Source organism: Mirounga angustirostris, unplaced genomic scaffold, assembly GCF_029215605.1.
Source record: "Mirounga angustirostris isolate CCGP_5_RB_7025 unplaced genomic scaffold, mMirAng1.0.hap1 SCAF_4, whole genome shotgun sequence".
Lineage (NCBI taxonomy): Eukaryota > Metazoa > Chordata > Mammalia > Carnivora > Phocidae > Mirounga > Mirounga angustirostris.
This window is the reverse complement of record NW_026991712.1, coordinates 65,733,228-65,754,893: the sequence shown is the minus strand read 5'-3', so window position 1 is coordinate 65,754,893 and position 21,666 is coordinate 65,733,228. Positions and strand designations below refer to the sequence as shown.

The 21,666-nt window shown below is 36.6% G+C and overlaps 1 protein-coding gene across 6 annotated transcripts in view; it reads right to left on the bottom strand.

Annotated features, from left to right (window-relative positions):
- PDE7A (phosphodiesterase 7A) overlaps positions 1-21,666 on the bottom strand; it is a 114,239-nt gene that overhangs the window by 39,341 nt on the left and 53,232 nt on the right. For all 6 annotated transcript variants that reach the window (XR_010410678.1, XR_010410677.1, XM_064588272.1 and 3 more), the window contains exons 2-3: positions 17,865-17,925; positions 14,237-14,320 (exon numbers count right to left, since the gene is read on the bottom strand). Coding sequence is in view for 4 of the 6 variants with exons in the window: in XM_064588272.1 (XP_064444342.1) it covers positions 14,237-14,320; positions 17,865-17,925 (145 nt within the window). In the remaining 2 variants the exon portion in view is untranslated. The remainder of the gene's footprint in view (positions 1-14,236; positions 14,321-17,864; positions 17,926-21,666) is intronic.

Sequence of the window (21,666 nt, the reverse complement as noted above, 5' to 3'; positions counted from 1 at the left end):
TCAACCAAAGCTTGAAAATGGGGAGAATTTGCATGGGAGGACTTATCTGTATAAAAACAACCAATGTTTAACAGTCTGGCACTCCAGATATTTTTCTATGAATCATTTTCTATATGCACGTGTATATATAGTTTTTCTTTTCTCCAAGACAATTCATGGTAATTTTTTTTACTTACAAATTCATGAACATCTTTCCAAGTCAATAACACAAGTACCAACATTTTTACTAGCTATGTATTATTCTAAAATATGAAATTATCATAATTACTTAATCTTTTTGATTTAGGCTGTTTCTAACTTTTACTTTTCTTACAATTCTGTAATAAACATTCTTATAACTAAATCTTCACACACATCCTAGTTGGAAAAAACCCTCAGAAGTAAACAAGCACATAGGAGCACATTTCAATGGCTTCTAAAACACACTGCCAAACTGGAAAGTAAGTTTTCTAAAAGAAAATTAGAGAGGCTTCCAGAACTGTCCTAGGATAGCTCCCAAAATATGATCTAAGAAAAGGGATCAGTGACTATAAATCAAGGATGAAACATGCTGATGTCATTTTAAGATGGATATTTTCAGTTTCGTCAGGTTTGCTCCCCTCCCATTCTTCCCCCTTGCACACACACATATACAAATGGATTCCCTATAATGATTAGAAGTAAAATTCTTATGCTGAAACAAGAAAAGAGCACTACAGAGAAAAAAAGGATATCAAATTGAATAAGTAGTTATCATTTAGGGATATATGAAAAAGGTTACATGGGAACTAGAAACAGGAATGAGTGACTGTGAGAATTTGATTAGTACCCTTCATTCAGACAATTACTAAAAAGCTCACCCTCTGACCATGTTACATAAAATCTGGCCCTACTACCAATACCGTCATAAGCTCATTCTGTAACTTGAGGCATGCCATTATTTATTTCCCAGCATAATACACAATAGATTAAAACTGTCTTTATTAAAGCCCAGCTTCCACCAGGCTAGGACTATTTATTTTAAGTCCCAGGCTTGTTCTAGTTTACATGGTTACCTACATTCCAATCCAGCTTAGAAAGCCAACAGGGCTCACTGAATTAATCAAGTTACTATTAAAGAGCTGTTAGCTCTGCTGGTTCTCTTCTAAAATATCACATTACCTCACTATGTGACCATGAACAAACTAATCAGCCTCCAAAAAACTAAATGAGTGTTGTTACTGAATGTTCATGGGAGTTACTTCCAGCCATCCATTCTTGGATTCTCTGGGCCAAAAAAATGAAATGTGGGATAGCAGGCACATTTAGAAGCAATGTTTTCCCCTAATATTAGGAAGTAGACAGGAAATACAAGCAAGAGGTTAAGGAAACCAAAGGGCTGGAGAATCACACACGTTGAGCAGTCTTACTCCCGACAGTCCCAGACTCTCTTCTCTCTCAGCCCAGTCACACGGCAAAGGACATCACTGATACTTAGTTCTGAGACAAAAGAGGTTTTTAACAGAAAAGTCTTGGGATCTTGAGACCTGATCACTACTTGCTTTAGTGGTCCACAAGAGGGAGCCCTGTAGTCACTATATCTGCGACCTTAAAAATGTAAATATCAACTTAGATGCATGTAATCATGAATTATCCTTGAAGATTATTTAAAGAATGTTTTTTATTTATTTTTTAAAGATTTTATTTATTTATTTGATAGAGACACAGCAAGAAAGGGAACACAAGCAGGGTGAGTGGGAGAGGGAGAAGCAGGCCTCCCGTGACGTGGGCCTCGATCCCAGGACCCCAGGATCATGACCTGCCTGAGCCAAAGGCAGATGCTTAACAACTGAGCCACCCAGGGGCCCCTAAAGAATGTTTTTTTTTAAAATTCAGTTCCAACTCAAGTCTAGGGCAATGTCATGGAATGGTAATTCAATAAAAAAAACTGAAGACATTCTATATTCTAACCTCCCTTTAATTTTCCTAAACACACACACACACACACACAAATATAGCCGTATCTGAAAGCCTAGTGTTAATACTGACTAATTACATTTATCAATGTCTCTGGGAAGACTTTTCTTGGAAGAATATTTATATTCAGCCTGTGTGGACACATGGGGAAAAAAAGAGCTGGGTGAATAAAGCCACGGTGAAGTCTTTAGTAGAGTAAGGAGTATGTGCTGATACGGAGAAGCAGCACAGCGGAGTGGATGAATACATGGGCTTGGGAGTCATACACCTGAGTCTGAATCCCAGCTCTGCCACTTTTACTAGTTTCGTGACATTAGGAAAGTTATGATTTAAGGTCTTTACAGTCTTCTCACCATAAAATAGGCCACAAAGGACTGTTGTGAAAATTAACTGAGATAATACATGCAATATATCTTTCTGGGAAAGAATAAACACTTCAACATGAATGGCTATAATTATCATAGATTTCAAATATTGTTTTAGTTGAGGTATAACTGACCTGTAACATTAGTTTCAAGTTCAAATATTTTTAAACACATGACTTCACACTACTTATTTTAACAAAACCAAATTTATTGTTCATGACAGCATAACTTCATCCTGAAGACAACTGCATACTTTTATATATAGAAATAAACGCACACACTTAAAATATTTCAATATGCATACAATTTCATTACTTTATTTTTTATGTATGTATGTGTGTGTGTATGTATGTATGTACGTATTTAAGCAGGCTCCATGCCCAGTGCAGAGCCCAACGTGGGGCTTGAACTCACGACCATGAGATCAAGACCTGAGCCAAGATCAAGAGTCGGATGCTCACCGACTAAGCCACCCACGTGCCCCCAACTTCATTACTTTAAAATGAGTATATAAGTAGTCCAAGCTTCAACACAAATCAAAGAAATAAACATGTTACTCATAACTTAAAATCAGATCAATGTTAACATGAGAATAAGCTGTATAATAAATATTCTTTCTCTTAAGCAATTCTTATAAACTAGTTTCTGGAATTCAATGTTCACTTTGACAGGATTTGATACAATAACTGATATAAAACTCTTTTAAAGATTATTCTTACTATTGTTCTGGATTAGGCATTTCCATATTAGGATATGTGATATGTTGGATCTCTCTAATGTTCAAACTCAGGACTTGAACATAGCGCCTTATTGATTACATTTTTAATTACCTTCTTAGTGAACTGAGAAAGAAAAGAAAGTACACAAAGACGTACTGTGTGACATACAAAATAAAGCCTAAAGTTAAATCTCCTATTCCCCCAGTTCTCCCAAGCACAGTTAGAATTAAACTACCATTAAACTTCATTAAGATTAAGGTCCAGTCCATATTACTTCCTTAATTTGTGCTATGAAGTTCAAAAAGATATCTAGGGGACAGAACATTCTATCAATTTGGGGCAACGAAGCAACAAAAATCAGTGGTTTTCAAAGGTAGACATTTCACAATCACCTGGAAACTAGGTAAATTTTTAAAAATGCACACATGTGGGGCAGAGTGCTCTGTTTCCTAATTCAATTCAACAGAGCAGTGCTCCTCTCTACAAGCTTCATAAAGGGATTGTTACAGGAAGTAGGAACATTCACGATAAAAAGGCAGGGGGAAAAAAAGATAATAGTTTCCTGTGATATCTTCGTGAACTATTATAGATATGTTGTTTACACTACATATTATAGATATGATTTCAAGACAAATGAATGATTGGGAACAAACTAAAATTTAATAGAAATCCCAGACAAAATATGACCTTAGTCTACAATACCACAGCTGTAAGTAGAGGCTGGAATGCTTACATTTGTAATGAGACTAAATTACACGTGATGAATAGCTACATTAGCAGATCAAACAAATAATGGCTGAAGAAAATACGCTTGTAAATAGTAAAGTACTGGCCAGGTGGTACAGTAGGAAAGATAATAGGAAAAAGACTGTAACAAAGAAAAAGTCATGGTTGAGGGAAACACCAAGCAACAACTTTTATGGGCTTAAAGGGAAGAAGCAGGAAAAGCTACCGAATATAATACGATCTACCCTTGTGTGTTACTATATATTAAAGACTGAGATAATCTAAGACCATAAAATCAGTAAGACATGAGCTCTTAAACTCAAAATACACACAGAATCAGATGTTCTTTCTGATTATATAACAGTACAAAACAAGTACTGAAGTCTACACAGCCCTGTTAGGAAGACAGGAAACAACCCCAAATCAAACACACATGAGGATCTAAGGGAAAGTTTAAGGAGTTTGTATGTTTTCATAGTGAGTCGTTACAATAAAGACAACATGAGACAGTTAGCTCAGCAGAAGGGCAGCAACCAGCCTGCATTTGGTTAATAGTTTCAGATTATACTTAGAGAACTACAAGGGGAACCCTATAAAATCTAACCGGTGGAAGATACGGTTTTAGGCAACTTGATGCCATGGACGAGAGGCTGCCAGAGGCCAGGAACAAAAAGATAAGAGTAAGACTAAAAGCCTAGAAAAGTTCAAAGCTTTTAGGCTACAATATAAATATCCTGACAAGTTCCCTTGCTGCCCTAGTATGGGGTGGAGTAAAGTGCTAAAATGAATACAAAGCTCTAGATAATGGGTAAAACACATTTACACGGACTGGAACATTACCACGTGCCAGAAGTAAAAGAAAATGGAAAGAACTGTATTTACGTGGACATGGGGGGAAAAAAAACTGTAAAAAGAACATATTCCTTGTATTACATCTTGTCTGATATTGGCAGAGAGACCATGCCTTCCAGTCTGGATGACGTCAGTAAGCTCTAGTGAATTCCATGAAAAGAAGTAACTGTCAAGCTGGCAGCTTCTGTTACTATTTAATAATGATGCCAGAATCTTTCAACCAAAAAACCAAACCTCATCAGATTTTCTAAATGCACACTCAGAGTTATAGCAGTTCTTTTACGTTTTAAAGATATTAGTATTTATTATACAAGCTAAAAATCAGGTGTAACTAAAAGAATGATTCATTAAATTTAGGTACATACAATTTTAAAAGCAAACAAGAGATAAATTCTGACAAAATGTCAACAGAGAATTCATTTCATTGGGTCCAATAAATTGAAGACTCAAAATACTGTATTTCAACAGACCAGGTATAGACAAGTATTTGTAGTAATATTTGGGGCTTTTAATCCAGCCTACCAAAAGTAAGCCACCGTACTCAAAAGGAGGAAAGTGAAATGAGGAGTGTCCTGGTGGTCTCTAGAGTTGAGTGAAAGCAGAAATCTGCGCAAGCCTCTTGAGGACGGCCTGTCAAATTAGGGAATGATCCTCAAGAGCACAGGAGCCCAGAGTAGGGAGACAAAGCTTCCGGGGCCCCTGGCTGTGTAAACTACTCTCCTGTGGGGCTCATGGCTCCACCAGCCCCTCACTCTCTCTAATCAAACAATTTCTCTCTCCCCCTCCTTCTTCTCATGCCCCATTATCTTTTCCTCCCAATGTGTTAGTGTTATATATCACTCATTGTCACTAGGTGCCTAAAACGTAGAGTTTTCACAACATAGAATCAGGAGACTAGATAGGTTAAACTTAGTTGAATGAAGGACATCCAGAAGCAGTTTTTAAAAGCTGGAGGACCAGAAATCTGTACCTTCATGAAAGTAATTCCCAGATAGAGCAGGTCTGAGGGTTAGGGGTCTTTTTACCTATTTTTTTTAAGATTATTTATTTAGTTATTTGACAGAGAGAGAGCACACAAGCAGGCGGAGTGGCAGAGGGAGAGGGAGAAGCAGGCTCCCTACTGAACAAGGAGCAGACTCAGGGCTCGATCCCAGGACTGGTTCAACATCAAAAAACCAGTTAATGTAATCCAACAAGTCAACAGACTTAAAAAAAAAAAAAACAAAAAAACCAAAAAACCATGATCATACCAAATAAATGCAGAAAAAGCACTTGACAAAATCCAACACTCGTTCATAATAAAAACTCTTAGTACTAGGAACATAGGGAATGTTCTCAACTTGATAAAGAATGTCTACAAAAACCCCACAATGAAAATACTTAATGGTGAGACACTTGAAAGTTTTCTACTAAGATTAGGTAGAAGGCAAGGATATCCCCTCTTACCATTCTTTTTAACATCATATTAGAAGTCCTAGCTAATGCAATAAGAAAAGAAAAGAAAACATATGCAGACTGGGAAGGAAGAAACAAAACTTCCTTTGCTCACAGATGACATGACTGTCTATACAGAAAATCAGAAAGAATAAACAAACAAAAAAAAACACTCCTGAAACTAATAAACAATTATTACCGCAACACTGCAGGACACAGGTTAATAAAGAAAAGTTCACTGCTTTCTTATATACCAGCAATAAACAAATGGTATTTGAAATTAAAAAAAAAAAAAACCATTTACATTAGCACCCCCCAAAATGAAATACTTAGATATAAATCTAACAAAATGTGCATAACATCTATATGAGGAAAATTACAAAACTGAGATGAAAGAAATCAAAAAAGAACTAAGTAAATGGAGAGATATTCCAAGTTCATGGATAGGAAGATTCAATACTGTCAAGATGTCAGTTCTTCCCAACTTGATCCATAGTTTCAATGCAATCCCAATCAAAATCTCAGTAAGTTATCTTGTGGATATCAACAAATTAATTCTAAAGTTTACACTGAGTGGCAAAAGACCCACACTAGCCAACTCATTATTGAAGGAGAAAAACTAAGTTGGAAGACTGACATGACCTGACTTCCAGACTTACTATAAAGCTACAAAAATTGACAGTGTGGTATTGGCAAAAGAACAGACAAATAGATCAGTAGAACAAGGTAGAAAGCCCAGAAATAAACCCACATAAATATAGTCACTGATCTTTGACAAAGGAGAAAAAGCACTACACTGGAGCAAACATAGTCTCTTCAACAAAAAGTGCTGGAACAACTGGACATCCACATGCAAAAACAATGAATCTAAACACACACCTTACATCCTTCACAAAAACTAATTCAAAATGGATCAGAGACCTTAATATAAAATACAAAACTAAAGAACTCCTAGAAGATAACACAGGAGAAAATCTAGACAGCCTTGGGTATAGAAATGCCTTTTTAGAAACACCACCAAAGACATGCATGATCCATGAAAGAAATTGGTTTTAGATGGACTTCATTAAAATTAAAAACTTCTGGGCGCCTGGGTGGCTCAGTTGGTTAAGCAACTGCCTTCGGCTCAGGTCATGATCCTCGAGTCCCGGTATCGAGTCCCACATCGGGCTCCCTGCTCAGCAGGGAGTCTGCTTCTCCCTCTGACCCTCTTCCCTCTCATGTTCTCTATCTCTCATTCTCTCTCTCTCAAATAAATTTAAATAAAATCTTAAAAAAAAGAATTAAAATTGTTTAAAAAAAATTAAAAACTTCTGCTCTGCAAAGTGTCAAGAGAATGAGAAGACAAGCCACAAAATGGCAGATATTTGCAAAAGTCACATCTGATAAAGGACTACTATCCAAAGTGTGCAAAGAACTCAAAATTCTACAAGAAAACAATTTGATTAAAAAATGGGCCAAAACCTGGACACCTCATCAAAGATACTCAGATGGCAGACAAGCATATGAAAAGATGATCCACAGGGAATTTCAAATTAAAATGAGATACCACTACCTACATATATTAGAATGGCTAAAATCCAGAACACTCAAAACACCAAATGCTGATGTGAATATGGAGCAACAGAAATTCCCATTCACTACTGGTAGGAATACAAAATGGTCCAGCCACTTTGGAAGACAGTTTGACAGTTTCTTACAAAACTAAACATACTTTATGCCATATAACCCAGCAATCACATTCCTTGGTATTTACCCAAAGAAGTCACATCCACACAAAAACCTGCACATGGATGTTTGGAGCAGCTTTATTCATAAGTGACAAAACCTGGAAGCAACAAAGATGTCCTTCAGTAGGTGAAAGGATAAATAAGCTTGGTACATCCAGACAATGGAATATTATTCAGTGCTAAAAAGAAATAAGCTATCAAGTCATGAAAAGATAAGGAGTAACCTAAAATGCATATTATCCATGTGAAAGAAGCCAATCTGAAAAGGCTTTTTTTCAGTTGATTCCAACTATATGACATTCTGGAAAAGGCAAACTATGGATAAAGTAAAAAGATCAGTAGTTGCCAATGGCTGGGAAAAGGGGGAATGAATAGGTGGAGCACAAAGGATTTTTAAGGCAGTGAAAATACTCTGTATACTATAACAATGGATACATGTCATTATATATTTGTTCAAATCCATAGAATGTACAACACCTAGAATGAACCCTAATGTAAACCACGGACTTTGGGTGATTATGATGTGTCAATGTAGCTTCATCAATTATAACAAACATATCACACTATTTGGTGATGTTGATAGTAGAAGAGGCTATGCATTTGTGGTGTGGGGATATGTGGGAAATCTCTGTACTTCCTCTCAATTTTGCTCTCAACCTAAAAATGTGCTAAAAAAATAAAGTTTTTCAAAAAATGTAATAAACCCATGTTAACATAAATAACATTTTTACTTAAAAAAAGTATTTTCCTAAACAAAAAATTAGTAAGAATAAGCAGTCTAGTTTTATTCTTTAATTTCCCTTGTATCTGTGAGGATGCCACCTTGCCTCCACTTAGTTTTTAAGTATTCGTATTAGCTTACTTTAATTCATTGATTAAGTCAGCCAGTAGTTTATTTCGTTGTAAAGAACCAGGCCTTAGTTTATTTTTATTTTAGTTTTTTAACTCATTGATTTCTGGTTTTTGTCTTTACTAATTGCTATCTTCATTTTTTCTTAGGTGTACTTTTATTCTTTTTCTAACTTCTTGAACTTGATTAACTCATTTATTTAAATGAGTTAAAAATGAGTAAATATTTTTAATGCTTTGAATTTTCCTGTAAGCACTGCTTTAACTGAATTTCATCTGAATTTTCACAGGTTTTTATGTGTAATCTTTAGTTATCGCTTTTTAAAAGTCTGCAAAGTCAGTTACCACCTCCCTCTTTGACTCAAGAAGTATTTATTTCAGAACTTAAAAATTTCCAGGTGGCCAGGTCTTTTTGTTTTCTAGTCTCGGCTATTAATTTCCATCTTTAGTGATCCTACTTCCCCTGTCAGCTGCCTCTCTCTCTTTCCTTTTCTTTGCAGTGGAAGTCTCCAACGGAATTGTCTATACTGGCTACATCTATCTACTTGTTCTCTTAAATTCATTTAATCATCAGGTTTCCCATACCAGCACCTCCACATTACTAAATCAATTCTTATTCCTCATCTTATCTGACTTATCAGTATAATTTGGAAAACTAAATACACCCAAATTTGATTTTTTCATGTATGGTGTGAATAAGGGGTCAAGATTAATTTTTTTCCCAAATGGGTAGCCAACTGATTCAACACCATTTATTTAAAAGTAATCTTTTCCAGGCTGCATTACCATATTTGTCACAAATCAAAATCCCACAATGTGTGTGAATCTGTTTTTGAACTTTACCATTGTTTTATTATCCTATTTGTCAGGCTTTGAACCAATATCACCCTAGTTTAAAATTATAACTATGGTTTGTAATAAGTCTTTATATCTGGGAAGAGTAACTTTTTTTTTTTTTTTTTTAAGTAGGCTCCATGCTCAGCGTGCAGCTTGAACTCATGACCCTGAGATTAAGACCCGAGCTGAGATCAAGAGTCAGACACTTAACTGACTAAGCCACCCAGGCACCCCTAGGAGGAGTAACTTCTGTAACATGGTTCTTATTTTTCTGATTGTCCTGACTAATTTGGGCTCTTCCTTCCTTTCCTTTTTTTTTTTAAGTTTTTTTTTTTGTTTGTTTTTGTTTTTTAAGTGATCTCTACACCCAAACCAGGGCTCAAACTTACAACCCTGAGATCAAGGATCACATGCTCCACTGAGTCAGCGAGGCACCCCTAGGCTTTTTCAATTTTTATATAGATTTTATAATCAGTGTGTCAATTCAACCAAAGAGAAAAAAAACCTGCTGGGATTTTTACTGTGATTTCACTAAATCTATAGGTCAATTCAAGAAATCTAACATCTTAAAAAATACTGAATCTTCCAACCCATGAACAATAGTATATACTTCCATTTATTTAGGTCTTCTTTTCCTCTGTAGTATCTTTTTTCTATGCAGTTTTTTTTTTTTTTAAGATTTTATTTATTTATTCATGAGAGACAGACAGAGAGAGAGAGAGAGGCAGAGGGAGAAGCAGGCTCCCCAAAGAGCAGGGAGCCCGATGCGGAACTCGATCCCAGGACCCCGGGATCATGACCTGAGTTGAAGGCAGACGCTTAACCATCTGAGCCACCCAGGCTCCCCTCTATGCAGTTTTCTACGCAGAGTCATACACATCTTTTGTTAGACTGATCCCTACATATTTGATCTTTTGTTGATATAAATTTAAATTGTTATTTCAGTTTTTGTCAATGCTGCTTTATAAAAATACAACTATGTACTGACTTTGTACCAAGCAAACTTGCTACAGTCACTTATTCCTCCTAATAGTTTTCTAAGTACATAATCATGTCATCCATAAATAATAACACTTATATACTTCTTTCCTAATCATTATATCTTCTCTTTCTTTTCCTTGAATTATTGTACTGAAAACTACAAACTCCAAAACAACATTGAATAGAAAAGGTAATAAATGATATCTCTATATACTGGTCTTTCCATGACTTTTCTCCTTTATTCTATTAATACCGTGAATTACAACGACTGGTTTTTGAATGTTAAGCCAACCTTATATTTCCGGGAAAATACAAATTGGGTCAAATATATTTTTTCCTATAAACTGCAGATTTAATTTGATAGTATGTTACTCAGAATGTTTCATCTATATTTGTGAGTGATAGTGGCTATAATTTCCTATTCTTGTCATATCCTTGACGGGTTTTAGTATCAAGATTATGCTGGCTTTACATAATAAGTTATGAAGTATGTCCTTTTCCTTTATTCTCTAGAAGAGTTTGTTTGTGGGTGAAATTTTAGTTTGACATTTATTTTTTTCCATCACTCTGAAGCTATCTTTCCTTTGTCTTCTAGCTTCTTAGTTTCTGTTGAAAACGAAACAGAATCTGTTTCTGGCAATCTCATAGCTGTTCCTTTGAAGGTAATAATTTTCTTTCTCTCTCACTACTTTTTTTTCCTTTTCACTTTTTTTTAAAATTAATTAATTTACTTTACTTTTCCACTTTGGAAAAGAGCTTATTCTCAAGTTTAAAATGCTCCATATATATATTTTTAAGTTTTTATTTAAATTTGTTAGTTAACATACAGTGTAATATTAGTTTCAGGTGTACAATATGGCGAATCAACACTTCGATACATCACCGGTGCTCATGACAACAAGCGAACTCCTTAATCCCCATCTTCTGTTTCACCCATTGCCCCAATCCCCCCACCTGCCCTCTGGTAACCATCAGTTTGTTCTCTATAGTTAAGAGTCTGTTTCTTGGTTTGCTCCCTCTTTTTTTTTTCCCCCTTTGTTCGTTTGTTTTGTTTCTTAAATTCCACATATGAGTGAAAGCATTTCTCTTTGATTTTGGTTTTCAGTTATACTATGCTAATACACTGTGATTTTCTTTTAATGTTACTGTACTTAAGATTCATAATCCTTCTTGAATCTGTACCTTAATGTGCTTTATCAAGCTTTAGAGATAACTTGATCATCTTTTCAAAGACTATTTTTACTCTAATTTCCTATTCCTTTCCTGGGACCCTAAAGACCTTTTCAACACATTTGGTGCCAGATTAAGGATAGAAGATTGACATTTTTGACCTTATTCCCTTTGACAAGTGGGATCTATGTCCCCTCTGCATGCATCTGGGCAAGCTGTGTCACACAGCTGATAAAAAGAATATGAAAATGTGATGTTGCGCCAGTGTCCATGCCCATATCGTCAGGGACCAGGTGTTCCCATACTTCCTCTCTCTCTGAATGCTTGCTCTGGGGCAAGACAGCAGCTGTCATGGAAGAGGTCCAACTCCTGTGACACTGCCATTTATGGAAAGAAAGAAATGCTGGCCAGCCCCAGAAATTCCAGCCACCCTACCCTGGCACCAGATATAAGAGTGCAGAAGTCATCTTAGATGTTCCAGCCCCAGGAGAGGACATGTGGAGAAAAAACAAGGCTCCAGATACACAGACCTCGTGGAGCCATCCCAGCTCTCTCTAGCTGTTTGAACTACCCTAGTTGAAGATCAAAACACTGTGGAACACAGACAAATTGAAGCAGATATGCTGACTAAATTCCTGACCCTCAGAATCATGAACATAAAAAAAAAAAAAAAGCTCTTGCTTTATGCCAGTAAGTTTGGAGTCATTTGTTACTACTGGGAGCAGTAATCCTCCACAGAGGACACTCCTGAGTGTCCCTGCACATTCTTGCTGGGTGTGACAAGAATCCCAAGCTCTGACCAGGTCCTTATCCAGGCCATTTCTTGTGTTTGCAGCTAGCAACCTTGAGGGATAAGTAACATCTTTTTCTGGGACAAAGAGCAGTATTACTGTAAAAGGGGTATATTCCCCAAGTTCGTGGAGGTAATGCAAATTCACTGTGTGCACAGTATCCACATAAAACCCTCCGTGTTGCCACTGCAGGATGTGCTGGAGCTAGAAGAACTGACATAATATTATGTTCATGTTGCTTGCTATGCCATGAATAATAAAGTCATTTGTCTCTGACCTAGGAGTCTTGTGTCTTCCGCCAGCACCCAGGAAGCAATTACAGGCTAATTTATTTGTTAACTTATAAGGTAAAATCTTAAGATTCTTCACGATTCTTGACAGATATAGAGCAACTGACAACTAGAACATATTCTATATGTCTTTTCTATCTTTTGCTTGTATTTCATTCTAAATTATTTCCTTCTGACCTAATATCCCAATCCACTAATTCTCTCTGCATTTTGGTCTTATTTGCTGTTAACACCATCTCCAGTGAGTTCTTATTAAAGGTATGTTATTTTTCAGTCTTAAATTTCCATTTCTTTTTTTTTTTCTTCACAATTTGCAGTCCTCTACTGAAATTCTTAATCAGGTCTTTTTTCCCCATCAGCAAATTATGTTTAGTTATTGTGAAGCTCATGTAAAATAATCCCATCATTAGAATTTCCTATGGATGTTTCTACTGTTGTTTCCTTTTCATTTTTCATCACACTGTCTTATCTCCTTTTGCCTTTTTTATTTTTAATTCAGTGCTTGATATTGCATATGAAAAATTTAGAGGTAATCTGAGACTCAGGGTAATGTTACCTTCCTTCAAAGAGGATTAACATTTACCTCAAGTAGGTGGCTAGAGGTACAAATCACAGATCACCTTGATCTAATCACGGATTGAGACATTTCATAGCTGGGATTTATTTCTAAGGTACAGTACTTTGGGGTTCCAAATGGAGCACAGAGGGTTTACCAGGACAAATGCCCCAACCTTGGTGGGATATCAACAGCTGTTTTTGTTTTTTTTAGTCTTAAGTGTCCATCAGAAACTCTGCTCAGCTTCTCATCCACCTTTCCCAGAATTGACAGATGCTACTAAGGGGGAAAGTAGCCCAAATGCCAGATTCATCTCTGTCTTAACAGCATTCTGATATACTCAAATACATGTCTTCCATATTTTGTCCAGTTTTTCTTGTTTTTTTTCTTTTAAATGGAGTGTTAATGCAAATAATTTATCCAACATTTCCAAAAGTGGAGCTCCTCCAAAAACAGATAATGTGTTTACTATTTAAGGGTTTTAGAAGTTCTGTTTTTTCCATTTTCTCCATTGTGGGCCAGACCCACACAATGTTTGTTTTCAAAATATGCATTCTATGAAACATCTTTAAAGGTGGCAGTGTATTTTCAAATAAACCAGGATACACCTTGTTAACTATGAAAATACCTTATAAAATGTCATTTGCACAAAAACATTTTATCTAGAGTAGTGAAGACAAAACATATGGAATAAAACAACTTCAAACATACACACACACACACACATTTCAAGAAGAAAAAAATGTACCAAAGTAATTTCACATTTAAATTGGAAAGGAGAAGAAAAACTATATCAGCTTTCATATTTTATACTTTACAATTCTAATTGCCTCTAAGCATTTACCAACATTATCTAGAAATAAAGTGTCATTTATCATGACCCAATGTTTTTTAAAACATTCCAAACATAACTTTTTTTTCCTTTGAAAAATTACATAAGTTTATGAAAATCTGAAGTTTACTGAAAGCCTAAGAGAAATACTGTATATGCCAACACTTACCATGAAAAATACGAAAATCAATATATGGATGAGAACCTCTTCTTTCTGATTCAAATCCTGCTCGACTCCTTACACGTACATCTCCTGGACAAAATCAAGAAAAAATAAACTTAGAAGGCTGCCATTTTGGGAAGAAGCTCCCATATGCAACAAAGGTTTATGTGGTATCATACTCATAAGTACTGGCCCACTAAGTACTTATGGAGTAAGTAGTTAACAGCTGATCTATTTAAAGGGATTTACAAATTTTCAATATTGAATTGTATGGCTAGGTGGACTTCTTTTTTTAATCTACCTCTACAATAATAATAATAATAATAATAATTACTATCTAAATTTTAAAGTTAGCATTCGGAAACATGACAAGTATATGACAGTTGAACCTAATATCTTATTATTCACATGGAGTTAATTAAAATCCTCAGCACAAAACTCTAAAAATCCAGAGAGAAAAATATTAAGTGTCTACCCCTTGCCCACCACCATACTAGACTATAAGAGATATGAAAGAAAATACATGACCCATTCTTAAGCACCTTAAAATTTTATGAATGTACAGAAAAATAAAATGTTAAAGATTTTGCCTTAAATGTTTAATTTGATCAATCTTCTCTTTTCTCATTGATAGTGGACATACACCCAAGGACTTTAGTTGGGTCTTAAACTTTGGCCTGTATAAGCTCAGTATTGTTTCTTCTACATGTATTCATATGAATTTCAGATCTACTTCTCCACACAGCAAAATAACCACTGGAAGCATGTACCAGACACTCTTTTGTGCCTTATAGGCACTATTTTATTTAATTCTCTCAGCAACTCTGGGAGGTAGGCATCTTAGTCCCCATTACAGATGAAGAAACTGAGACTTTGAGAAGTTAAGTAGCCTGCCCATGCCATAAAGCTAGTAAAGGGTGAGTCAGGATACAAACCTACTCTGTGGACTCCAAAGACAGCACTTTCCCCACTATACTTCCACAGCCTCCAACTTCATAACCTTTAGGTCTTCATCCCTGCCGCCTGTGCCCTTGAATTGTGCTTGCCTAGAAGGCCTTCCTGGCTCACTCGTTTCTCTAAGTAAGGCCATCATTTCCTTCAATGTTCATGTCATCCCATAGTGATTAATCAACTCTCTCATGTGGCGATTCCTTCACCCTGCAACAAATTCTTACTGAACAGCCACCACACGTCAGGCACTGCAAGTATAGCAGTGAGCAAAACACATAAAGTCCCCGGCTTCATGAAGCTTATCCTTTCATGGAAATAAATAATATAACAAGTAAGGATTTCATTCTACGGAAGATGGTAATAAGTAACCTGGAAAAAACTAAAGCAAGGAAAGAAGAATGGCAGGGGCGGGGAGGGGGGGGAAGAAGTAGGGGAGAATGGACTCACTAGGGTGGTCAGAGAAGGCCTCATTGAAAAAAAGGTATTTGAGCAGAGGCCTGAAAGAAGTGAGGCAGTGAGCCATGTGGCTATCTGGAGGAAGAGGTTTCCAGGCATAACAAAGAATAAATAAAATACCCTGAGATGGGGGGCATGCTTGGCATGTTCAAGGTCAAGCAAAGAGGCCAGCATGGATGGACTGAGGTGAGGGAGAAGTCAAGTCAGAGAGGTGGTAGGGCCAGTTCATGCTGGACCTCTGTGGGCCATCATAATAGCTCTGGCTGTTCATCTCAGAAAACCATCAGAAGATTCTGAATGGAGGAGTGAGACTGATTTAACTTAGTTCTCAAAAGGTTCACTTTGGCCACATAAACTAGAATCAAGCGGAGGCACATAGGTAGAGGCAGGGAGACTAGCTAAGGAGCAAGTGTAAGAAATGAAGCAATCTATGGGTTGGTGGGGGGTGGCTATGGGGAGATACTGTTCAAGGGAACCATGTGTCAGTTATGCAGGGTAAGTTCTGCAGATCTAATGTACAACAATGTGACTATAATTAACAATAAAAAAGATAACTATGGCTCAGATCGCGATGGTAACAGCATCAAGGGTGGTGAAATTCTGGATATACTTTGAAGGTATCAGCCAAGAGGATTTGCTGATGAAGTAGACATGAAGTGGATAAGAAATAAGAGTCAAAAATGACTTGAAGCCTTCTGATCTGACAACCAGAAGAATGGAGTTATGTGCTGAGATGGCAAAAGACTGAAAAATGAACAGACCTGGGAACACAAATTTTTTTTTTTTTTAAAGATTTTATTTATTTATTTGACAGAGAGAGACACAACGAGAGAGGGAACAAAAGCAGGGGGAGTGGGAGAGGGAGAAGCAGGCTTCCCGCGGAGCAGGGAGCCCAATGTGGGGCTCGATCCCAGGACCCTGGGATCATGACCTGAGCCGAAGGCAGACGTCCAATGACTGAGCCACCCAGGCGCCCCGGGAACACAAATGTTTTGTTCTTGCTCTCGCTCCTTAGCTAGTCTCCCTGCCTCTACCTATGTGCCTCTGCTGCTCAATTAAATGTCAGGTACCCACAATACACTCATGTGGAGATGTTCTACAGAGTTTAAAAAAAAAAAAAAAAAAAGGAGTCTAAAGTTGTTTTCAGGAGAGCAGAATCCCAAATGTGTTTGTAGAGAGACAGAGAGAGTAAAGAGGAAAAGACCACACACTAGTGAGGAAAAAATACATATTACAGTAGAATGGAGTTGAGGCAGACACACAAGGTAAATTAAAGAGGGGAAAAAAGGGGGCACCTGGGTGGCTCAGTTGTTAAGCAGCTGCCTTCAGCTCAAGTCATGATCCCAGCGTCCTGGGATCGAGCCCCGCACTGGGCTCTCTGCTCGGCGGGAGGCCTGCTTCTCCCTCTCCCACTCCCCCCCTGCTTGTGTTCCTGCTCTCGCTATCTCTGTCTCTGTCAAATAAATAAATTAAAAAAAAAAAAAAGAGGGATAAAAGGAAGAAAAGCAAAAACAGGGCACTGGAGAACACTTAGGCTTAAGAGGATGGGAAAGAATTAGTCAGAGGCAAAAACAAAAAACCCAGAGAAAGGTGAAGAATATGGATGGCTCAATATCTTAGAAGTTGAGGAAGGAATTCTGAGCATGAGGAGAGGAGTCACAGAAGACTCCTTTAAGAAAAGAGAAGTAAATCTGCAAGATTCCAGTAAATCTTAATTGTACATTTCTAATAGTATGAATTAAAGGACAAGGGATCAAGGAGTATGTGATGAGGAGAAAAATCTGGTGAAGAGAGAAAACAATGATACATATATACACAATCTAAATTCATTTTACTTTATGGACTTGAGTAATACAAGAAAAATTTAAGAACTGAGACTGGGAGAAGACCAACAGTCTTCCTCGCCAGCCAAGTGAGAAGAGAATACATGCAATGACAGGACTATGTGATCAGGACCCTTTTTTATGAAGAATACTCTAGTTCAATTTAAAATTGTGTACTAATGATAAGAGTCCCAGTAATTAAATCAGAGACTCAAGTACTCTAAAAGGCCTCTCTTTATTCACATAACATTCAATATTGGTTTCAAGACTTTTAAACCTCAGAATAATAGATTATTTCTATTGCAAACAGCGATGAACCAACCAAATGAAAACTACCTCAATCTCAAGTAACACCACATGATAACAAAATTAACGGATATTGGTACAAAATAAATACTGCTTACCTAGCATACGAATGTACAATGCAGTCTGGTCAGAACTGTCATAGGAAATAGCTCCACGCCTCTAGAAAAAAACATACATACAATTTTTAATGCATGGCAATTACATGGGATATGAAATTTAACCAACATTTATTATTTATTGTGCAAAAGAAGCTGAATATACAAAATGAAATTAGATATGACATCTGCTCTTAAAATCTCTAGTTGTGAAGAAGACAGTTATAATATGATGAAGCAATACCATAAAAGTGGATACAGAGTAAGGAACATGCAATAGGTAGAAAGTTAATGTCGGAGTCAGACAAGCTCACTTGGGGAAAGACCTTTCGCAGAGGTAGACAGAAGTGAAGAAGAGATACGGTCCAACTATTTACCATTCCCTTAATTTAAACATGAAAGAATAATCAAACAAGAACCATCATTTGACGAAACCCATCAGGCTAGAAATAAATGGAACAAGATGAAAAACCAAATGGCCCAGAGGCTAGCAAGAAATGAGAGAATTTTTAAAAATATAATTAGTATACTCAGAGATTTGAGACAACACTGAATCTATAAAACAAAGGACAGGGTACCACTGAAAGAGAAGTTTTAAAATATATTTTGTGTTTAAAAGTAAACAGATATAAAAATGTAGCTTACAACATTATTCATAATAGCTCCAAACTAAAAACAACCTGAATATCTAGCAATGAATGAATGGATTAATACAAATGAAGTATATCCATACAACAAGGCATTATTCAGACTTTAAAAGGTATGAAGTACTGATGCATCTACAACATGGCTGAACCTCAAGAACAGCGTGTTGAGTGAAAAGAGCCAGTCACAAAGGACCATACAGTGTATGGTTCCATTGATATGAAATGTCCCAAACAGGCAAATCCATAGAGGCAGAAAGTAGACTGGTGGTTGTCTAGAGTGGGGAGAGCTGGTGAGAAATGGGGAGCGGATGCTAATGGTACTGTGTTTCTATCTACAAGGGATGAAAGTGTTCTCAAATTATCCGTGGCAAGGACTGCACAACTCTGTGAATACGACTAAGAATTACTGAATTATATACTTTAAATGGGTAAATTGTATGGTATGTGAATTGTATTCCAATAAAGCTATTATAAAAATAACAAATGTTACTAATTTAAAATATACATCCTAAAACAAAATAAATTTGAAGAGCTGAAATACCCTCCACAAGTTCTGCCAACTCTACCTTTGCACTCCTCTCCCATTCTCTAGCTCCATTTCTTCCTTCTTTCTCAGGCACCACCACCTCTAAGCTGGCCTCTTGCAGTGGGCTGCTGGCTGTTTCCTGCTGCATCTCTTGGCCCCCAGTCCGCTCTTCACATAGAAGCAACAGTGAACAACTCGGCTACTGCTCAAAATCCTCCAGTGGCTTTCTACACACTTGGAATAAGGTCCAACACCAAGCTCTGATCTCCAAAGACCTCCATGATCTGTCCCCCTACGCTGTCCTCACCACCATAACCCAGCCACACTGGCCTCCTTGCTATTCCTCAGCTGTACCATGGGTGCAGCCTTTATACTTGTTCCCTGTCCAGGATCACTGCATCACTGTTCCTCCTTATCTCTTTGGTTCTAGATGAAATGTCATCTCTTCACTGAGGCATTCCAAGGCTACCAAATCTAATGTCACCTGAAAGCCACCCTCTCCCACAGCCCTACCTTCCTGCTCTGTTATGGCACTTAGCTGGTGTTATCCTGTTCGCTCGTTCTAAAATAGAAGCTCCATAAGAGCAGGAACTGTATGTCTTATTCTCCACCGTAGCCCTGGCCCCTAAAACAGTAGCTTTTAGTAGATTCTAAATACATGCACTGTATACATGCACGAGGGACTGAGTAGGTTTATTGCAAATAAATTAGTGAATAGTTTATTAAGGTGATGAATAAACTCATGAATAACAGAACTGATACAAAGACAGATTTAAAAATCTAGAAGATGAAACTGACCAAACCTCCTATTAGAAAGGCCTTTCTAACCGTTCTATAAAACACGTCTAGAAGTCATGAAAGATGGATCAACATGAGTTCAACAGATAGGACAATGGGTGAATTTCCCCCTACTCTACCTAAAAATGAAAGGAACAAAAAGTGCCTTACAAATCAGTGAGAAAATAATGAATAAGAGTGTAGAAAAACAGGTAGGACATAAACCCATACTATTCACAGGAAAAGAAACAATAAGCCCATAAACATAAGACAAGATGCTCAACTTCATTAACAAAAGAAATAAACATTAAAGAAATGAGATATTTTTATATATCAGATTAATGATCTTCTGGCATGAGATTTACATTCCTCAACATACACCTAGAAATCTCAAGGAAAAATGATCACTATAAAGAAATTTACTTTATTTAAAATCCTTATTTGAATGTAGTTTGCAAAATAACTCCCCAAATCATTGTTATTATCTCCTTAATGCTTATCATGTAAGAGACAAATGTCAATTAAACTTAATAATTTCATGTATCCTTACAAAAAACAAAAAAACAACAGTTCAGAAAACATAAAAGAAACAGAAGTTCAAACAAAAATAAAATTCTAATTTTCAACACCAGTTGTCTCCAGGGAGCCCGAGGGACACAGAGGTAGGAGGAGGACTTTTCAGTGTTTATCCCCTGAATTTTGTAGTATGTGTAGTTATTATCTATTCACAAAATAAACCAAATTAAAATTAAAAAGTAAAATGAGAATCTACTACAAAGAAATCTATAAAGAAAAGCATGATCTCAAATCCCAAGGGACTAAATCATACAGAATACGTTCCTGGCAGCATCACGCTTATAGTGTCTTCTACCAACAGAATCTCTCTCCTAAGGAAGCCTACTGCAGTGTAAACCAAAATAGTTTCAGGGTAAACTATTTATTTTGGAGCAAACAGCCACTGTAATCACTTGGTATTAAAAGGCACCTCTTGCACCTGCTGTTTGATCCCCTCTTATTAGATTACAGGCCTCCCCTTAATACCACCATATTAGAGGAAAACCTAGGAGCCTGGAGAGCATATATGTGGAAATAAATATTACTCTCAGCCAAGACATATTAGTGAAGCTAAAGATATCACTGTGTAATAGCCTGTCATGGTCAATACCTATCAACCTGCTAGTGTCCAATAACAACTTGGATAAATAGGTTATGAAAACGAATTATGACTTGCCATCTCTAACAGCCCTCTTCAAGAGAGTGATTGACCTTATTATTTTTTTAATGTAGAATGACTATTTACTAAAACAGCCATTAATTAGGAATGTAATATCTCATTTACCACTTCACATATTAAGGACTGAGAAAAACTAATATCAGCTCTCTGTTAAATAGTATAAATCAAAAACTTGTTAGTGAACATAATCCAGATTATAACTATGACATACTAAATTTATTTTCAGGTAGGGCGCCTGGGTGGCTCAGATGGTTAAGCGTCTGCCTTCGGCTCAGGTCATGATCCCGGGGTCCTGGGATCGAGTCCCACATCGGGCTCCCTGCTCCTTGGGAGCCTGCTTCTCCCTCTGCCTCTCTCTCTCTCTCTCTGTCTCTCATGAATAAATAAATAAAATCTTTAAAAAAAAAAAAAAATTTATTTTCAGGTAATCCCTTTAGACTTATTTATAGAGACATTAATTTAAATATAAAAATGATAGGGTCTATATCAATCATAATAAAAACCTGGCAAAAGACTAGAATTTAATTTTAAATATATTAATATATTCAGTAAGTTATACTTACTGAAGTACAACTTATTCAAGTTATTCTATTCATTACCAGTTTAAGTAAGTCTGGTCCA